Source organism: Cariama cristata, unplaced genomic scaffold (genome assembly GCF_000690535.1).
Source record: "Cariama cristata isolate BGI_N322 unplaced genomic scaffold, ASM69053v1 scaffold31995, whole genome shotgun sequence".
Classification (NCBI taxonomy): domain Eukaryota; kingdom Metazoa; phylum Chordata; class Aves; order Cariamiformes; family Cariamidae; genus Cariama; species Cariama cristata.
The window spans coordinates 1-7,046 of NW_009617427.1; the positions used below are offsets into that span (position 1 = coordinate 1).

At 52.9% G+C, this 7,046-nt stretch overlaps 1 protein-coding gene across 1 annotated transcript; it reads left to right on the top strand.

Annotated features, from left to right (window-relative positions):
- Positions 1-2,429: 2,429 nt before the first annotated feature.
- Positions 2,430-7,039, top strand: LOC104156043 (fibroblast growth factor 5-like; the record flags this gene model as incomplete). The annotated part of the gene is made up of 2 exons (XM_009700533.1): positions 2,430-2,568; positions 6,840-7,039. Coding segments are annotated over 2 exons (339 nt in total), but the record flags the coding sequence as incomplete, so codon positions are not given.
- Between the last annotated feature and the right edge of the window lie 7 nt (positions 7,040-7,046).

Sequence of the window (7,046 nt, forward strand, 5' to 3'; positions counted from 1 at the left end):
CCCCGGGGCTGAGGCATCCCCATCCCTGGGGTGTCTGACAGAGCCCCTTGCTCCCTGCTGCCTTCACCTGGGGTGCTCTGCAGCCCGGGTGACCTCGGGAGAGGTGAATTTGGGGTGCTGCCTGCCCCGGGAGGCTGGGGCAGGGGGGTGCTGGGGGGGCTGTGCCCTGTGGGCTCGGGGGGGACGTTGGCCCGGGGGCGCCCTGCTCACTTTGGGAAGCGCCACCCCACGGTGCTTGCCCGCCTCGAGGAAGTGGGTCTGTGGGGGTTGATGTGAAGGCGTGAGGATTGTGCTCCCACCGCCACACCTCGCTGGGGTACCGGGGGGGAGGATGCTGCACCGGGCTCTCCCTTGCACCCCTTTTCTGTCCTTTCTCTCTGTAACTTTTCCATCCTTCCCTCTGCATTCTCATTCTTCCAGCACGGTGATAGGATATATTCAGTTTAAAAATAGGACTGAGGCTGACGTTCCCCTGAGAGAAAGCTGTGCTAACTCATGGCTTATCCTTTGGGTCAGAATTGCTGTGATATCCTGTTAGAGGGAATGAAATGGCAGGCAGGGATGAAAAAATCACTTAAAGAGCCTAAGTGCTTGGGCCTGAGGTGACCCTGGCAGCATGCGTGGCTTCAGCTGTCGGACATGCTCATGGAGCAACAGCCACATCTGGCCTGGACCGAATAATTCAGGCCCTGGTTTGTGCAGTGGCCCCGAGAAAGAGGGCAGCCCGCAGGCGGGGACACTGGGAGGCCAAAAACCCTGCTTGGGGTTTCGAGGAGCACTGCAGGTGTGTGGCCAGGAGGGGGTTAGGGGCTGCAAAGGGGATGGATGGGAAAATGGGGCATCTGTGCTGAGGCTGTCTTGGTAGATGTGAGTTTGGAGGGGATGCCTGCGCCGTGCCCCCCCCAGACCTTGTCATGCAGCAGCATGGCAGAGGGGCTGTCCCCCGTGAAACGTGCACAGCGTTTGATGCCACAGCTGATGCTCAGGGACTTGGGATTGTGTGAAGTTCCTTCCTCTTTAATCTGAGATTTTTGCCCCGGAAAGGCGACAGTGGCACCGGCTCTGCACTTCAGAGTGGAGCCAGTCCTGGCCAGGGCACACGCTGGCAGGGTGAGGGGGGATGCCAGGGTGTTGCTCCGAGGAGCTGTCCCCCATGGGAAAGAGGTCGGCTTCTGGCAGGGAAGCCCCAACTTTGGCCCCTGGGAAACTGGGCTTGACTCCCAATAACCGGGAGTATGTCTCCCAGGCAGCGTGGCCACCGCCCACAAAGGCCAGCAGGTTTTGAGGTGCCCTTGAGGACAGACAGTGTGCTGGATAGAGTACATGTCTTGTTGCAGTGGGGCTGCACAACCCCATGCCTCTTGGCAGTCGCTACTACCAGGGCATGTGGGGTGAGAAGAGGTGGCCCACCAGCCCTCCCAAAGTGCCTCCTCAGGCCCTTGGTACCAGGACCTGAGCGCCTCTGGGAACTGCGCTTCCTCCTTAAAACGAGCTTGGGAAGTGGTGATCCAGCCCCCCAGTCCTGGGGATTTAACAGCAGCTTCATGATTGCTCTTGGCATGTTAATCAGTGCGGCCCTTCGCTGAGGCCAGGCAAAGTGCTCCTGTGGCCTCCTTCCTTCAGGGTTGAGGCCACCGAGACCAGGGTGGGTGGGGCACCACCAAGACCAGCAATGCTTTTTTCCCAGGGTGGGAAGGGCACGTTGGGGACGTGGCGCTTATGCTGGCTCCCCCCAGCTGGTGAGGGCGTTGGGGGGATGTCTGGCCCCTGCTGCCATGCTTCCTCTGCCCGGGGGGACACTGCGCTGGGTGGGGAAACAAATCTGTTGGTGCTGTTGCTGAACGATGCTTGGAGGTTGAAGCTCTTCTGTAAGATGAGTTATAGGTCATGCACATGCTGCCAGAGCCCAATACTGCTCAGAAAATACCCATCTGAGAGGAAAAAGGCTTGTTTTCTCATGACTGGGCTGCGTAGCACCCCACTCCCCAAGTTCTGCTGTGAGGAGAGACCTAAGAAAACATTATTGGTACTTTTAGCCCCAAATGGCGTGTGTGACACCTTTATTTCCAGAGTCTGGCGTGTACGGGAGGAGGACGGGCAAGGCTGATTTCAGCAGGCTGGCTGTAGGCACAAGGGGCTTTTCCTGCCCTTGAGAGGGATTTCCCCAGGGGCGTACTTGTTCTGTCACAGCCAAGTCAGAAATTTTCCTCTAAAATGCATCTTTTTTTTTTTTTTAAAAAAAAGGCAACCCAAAAACATGACCCTGTAGCTGTCCCGGAGTCCATGTAGGTCCCTCTACGGGGCAGAGGGACAGAGCGGGAGCACTGCATGGAGCCAGGCAGCTGAGGAATAGGGCTGTGTGGAGAGGAAATGCAAACCTATGAGACTGACTTAATTTTTTTTCTTCTTTGTCACACTGATGCAAAAAGAACTGTGATTTATTTTGGGATTTCTGTCATCCTAGGTATTTTGGAAATATTTGCTGTGTCTCAGGGGATTGTAGGAATACGAGGAGTTTTCAGCAACAAATTTTTAGCGATGTCACAAAAAGGAAAACTCCATGCAAGTGTAAGTAAACCCCCGCTTATCAGTATGTATTGTTTATTAAAGGCCTTGTGACACCTTCATGTGCACATGGCAGCAATGGTCCTGGGCAGGGCCCCAGCGTGCCGAGCCCCTTTGGCCGCTGGAAGGGCTCCGTGCTGGGTGGCATCAGCACTGCACAGACAGATAGGGGACAGGTGGAGCCAAAAACCCCAAAGCCCATATCCCTATATCCCTACTTACTGCATTTAACCAAGAAATGTGGTGGTTTTTTTTTTTTTTTTTTTTTTTTTTTTCCCCCTTGCAGTTGGGTATTTGCATCAAAAGGACTTGTTCTTTGAGCATTGCCGGTTTATTTTTAGCGACTTCAGCAGATCGCACAGACTGTTTTAGCCAAATGTCTCCCAGAGAGCGGCACGTGTGGCGCTGGGAGCCCGCCTGTACCCATGCACATGCAGGGAAGGGGATGTGGCCCTGGAGTTTTGGCTGGGTTTGCCCATGGAGGAGAGACGTCCCCGGGTGCGAGTGTGCGGCTGCATGCAGGGTTTTGGGCAGGTGAGGTCCAGCCTGTTTGGGAGCGTAGCAGCTAGAGTGGAAAAAATCTCAGTAACTCTTGTTTCTGCAGGCTGTTTTCCTGAAGCTTGTGGCTTCCTGCAGGTCTAATTGTGCTTTTTTCCAGGCTTTTTGCATTGAATGAATCCTATAAGTTGATTTCAATTCTTTTTTCAACTTCAAGATACTGCTTCCTATTTTTTCCCTGTTAGTTCTAGAGATCATTTAAACAAATGAAAGTAGCTCCTGTGCTTACATGAAAGTCGTCATCTTTTAAAGTGTGTATAAATGCAATACTTGGAGAGGAGCATTTTTAAGGCAGCATCTTGGATGATCTGTCACCCAAGTTTGTTCCTAGGAAGCCTGTTCAGGGCTGATATAGCCTGAAAGAGGGAAAAGCCAATTGCCTGCCCTGTGGTTATGAGCCAAACCTCATGGTCACAAAGTGGATGTTACTGATGTGCTTACGCTGCCCGAGCCCACAGATTGCCTCCAAGTCAGATTTATGAACTCGGCTCTCTCTCCCTTGAGTCTTATTGGAGTGTTGCTCCTGAAACCTAATGATGCTTAAAGGGTGAGCACATGGTTGCTTATTTTAGGAAACAAAGTAGGAGCGGGAACGGTGTCTAGGGGAAAGGGGGAATGGCTGCACAGAGGAAAACACAAGGGAAGGAGGTGGGGTGTGAAACAGGAAGAGCAGGAGGAGAGCAGTGGAAAGGTAAAGCATGGAGAGGAGAGGGAAGCAGGCGGAGCGTGATCCCCGGTCCCTCCAGAGCCTCCCCTCCCTCGTGGCATACAATGGGCCCCTTATCCGAGCTGAAGCTTTGATTTATGCCCTGGTGCAGGCAGAAATTAAATCAAACCTCATCAGTGTACAGTTAATTGTTGGCACACAAAGGGCAGTGCCGGAGAGGGACCTCAATTAGGTGGGTCAGAGCCAGGGGTGAGGACACACGATGCCCCACTCGGATGAAAGCCGTGAATTTGTAGAAACTTGACCCAAATGTCTAAAGATTGCTGGGCTAAATAACGCCGATAATGCAAACCCAGCATCTGTTGTTCTTTCCTGCCTTGGCAGGATAAAGTTATTTCATGGCCTAATGAGTTTTGAGCAGTACAAAGCGCGTCCTGCGCCCGTCACTCAGGGCAGTGCTTTGATATGGGAGTCACGCCGGTGACTTTGTGCTGAACTGCAGATAAAAGTCATTCCTGCAGGGATTCGGGCTCCTTCAAAACCGTCTCTCAGGGCCCAGCTTTGTCCCAGTTCGGTGCTTTACAGCAGCCCTTTTCTTTTTTTTTTTTTTTTTTGATGGCAACTTAATTAAATTACCAAGCAGTTCATTTTTAGAGGCACTAGCTTCAGAAAATGACAGTAATCCCGGCAATTATCAGTTGTGTGCACAGATGGCTTTTTCCTCATTGGTAAGTCCTCGGTCCCCTGTTTGTATGTTTTTAGCACGGAATGGGCAGGAAGGGGTTTGGTGTCGGTCTCGGCAGGGTCTGGCATGAACCCCAGAGGACAGATTTGCCCACAGGGGTCTCAGGTAATTCTCCTTTCTTGTGAGTTGTTCTGAGTTGACCAAATGCCATGGTCATCACTGGGGCAAATCTCTGTTGAATTGGATTTTGAAATTTAATTGACTTCAGAATTTCTCTTCATGATTGTCTCTGGAGCTGCTGCAGAGAAAATCCAATGGCTAGCCAGTGCACCATGGCTGTGCTGCCCGCACTGTGCCGGGAAAAATGCCTTTTCCCTGGCTGAAACAGTGCAGTTCCTGAGCTGAGAGGCTGGGAGGTGGGGAAGCCTGTCAGAGTGATGGCGAAGCAGCAGCTGATGCGCTTCCCAGCGCGGTTTGATGTCTGGGGGTGAGGACTTCCCTCCACATGCACCGGCTGCGGGTCTCCTTCTTTGTACTGCCAGCAGGAGCAGCCCACAGCACCCCTCCATGTCCAGGGAGAGGGACACCCCCCCCCCTTCCCCAAATCCCACTTTGGAGGGAATGCTACTCCAACTCTTATGGAGCAGTCCCCCCAAGACCACTTAAAGCTGGAACTTCTTCTGTGATGCTCCAGACAGGGAGCTGGGCAGCCCTCTTACTCCCACCTCCCTTTGCGGGCTAGTATGGCCCCAAAAACACTGGGCTCAATTGGAAATGCTGATTTGGTTTACCCACGAGCACAGCATCAGTGAGCTTACCCATCTGTACAGGGATACGTATGAGTGGGGGCACAAGCATCTTCTATTCACAGCAGCACTCGCAAAGCCCACTGGAGCCAATTTCAATATCAGCTCCTCGGCCATGTCCAGCCTCGATGCCCAGAGCAGGGCAGCCAACTTCATCTCCCACATCAAAAAGGCCTGGTCTTGCCATTTACCCATATCCCGCTGGGAAACACAGGGCCTGTTTCAGGGCCTTTTGTGCTGAGCACCCTTTTAGGTATGCATTGGTGCCTCAGTCAATCCTAAAACCTCCCTGTGCAAAGGCCGATGCAGGGGTGTCTTGCCTGAGCACTGCTGCCTGTGTTGGGGCTTCAGAGAGCAATGAGGGGTTGGCAAAGCCTTGCCTTGGGAAGGTGGATACTTGTGCATGGGCGATACAGCATCGAGAACGTGTAAAAGACAGGTAAAGCAAAAATGAGTCATCAAGGTGATGTTTCTTTCAAGCAAAGAGCAAAAGGAGACTTAATTCAAAGTGCTATGAGCAAAAAAAAATGCATGGCAGGCTGGGGACTCTGTCACTTGTATTGTAGGACTCAACTTCTCTGGTTGAATTAGGAGTTTAAAAATGATCCCAAACAGCTGGGCCTTCTGCATGGTTATAAACTGCTTCGGGGTTTTGTCTTGTCCTCCATTGCTGGGGGTTTTGAAGCTTGAGAGCTCAGCATCCCTTTCATATCAATAGTTTTGAAGCATTGCTTTGCCGTCAGGCTGCGGTGCCCCAGGCATGGCTGGAAAAGCTGTCAGGGCACCAGGTACTATGCCCATAGTCAGATTAAAGCGTGGCAAAGGATGTCTGAGGGGCCGCTGGAGGCTGCAGCCAGGTGTCCCAGGGTCCTGGGTACATAGCTGGGGCATTATGGCTCTATTTTTGTATTTCTGCATGCTTTTTTATTTTTTTCTTCCCCCTGCTGTTATGGGCAGCATTCAACCTGTCCTCTTGGGCAGTGGGAAGCCTTTGCCCCCGGCCGTCTGGGAGCCAGTGCAGCCACCCTGTTTATAAGAGGCAACGTTCTTGGGCTGCAAGTAATTTCTTCAGGTTATTGAGGGACAAAACGTTCCAAGTTCATTTAAGACGAAGAAGAAGAAAAAAAGAATTCCAATACAATCAAAGCCATGTTCAGTGAAGCAATGAAAATCTGCATGCAAATTGCCTTTCCAGATTATTAAGTGATGATTCAGTGCCCAAGCAAGGGGTGCGAGGGTGGGAACAGAGATAGAGCGGGGGCTCAAACCCAGGGTCCTCGGTGGGGCTGCTGCACAGGGGGTACAGAGCTGCATCCTCCCTCTTTTTTTCCAAGATAGTCCAAAATTGGGTGGCAAGCAGCTACTGAAAGTATCTGTGGGGGTTTTCCAAATTGCTGGGTGCCCAGTGGCCTTGGAGTGGGTTTCCCAGATGCCCCATGTTGCTGCTCGCCCCTTTGGACCTGTTTTTGGGAGACTTAAAAACCCAGCAGGCCTTGCGGGACAGGGTATGGGTAAAACCAGCCCCTTGCTAACGGTGCCCCTGGCTCTGTCCCCGCAGGCCCGGTTCACGGCGGACTGCCAGTTTCGGGAGCGCTTCCAGGAGAACAGCTACAACACCTATGCCTCAGCCGTCCACCGCAGCCCGCGCTCGGGACGCCAGTGGTACGTGGCGCTCAACAAGCGGGGCAAAGCCAAGCGGGGCTGCAGCCCCCGTGCCCGGCCCCAGCACGTCTCCACACACTTCCTCCCCCGCTTTTGGCAGCCC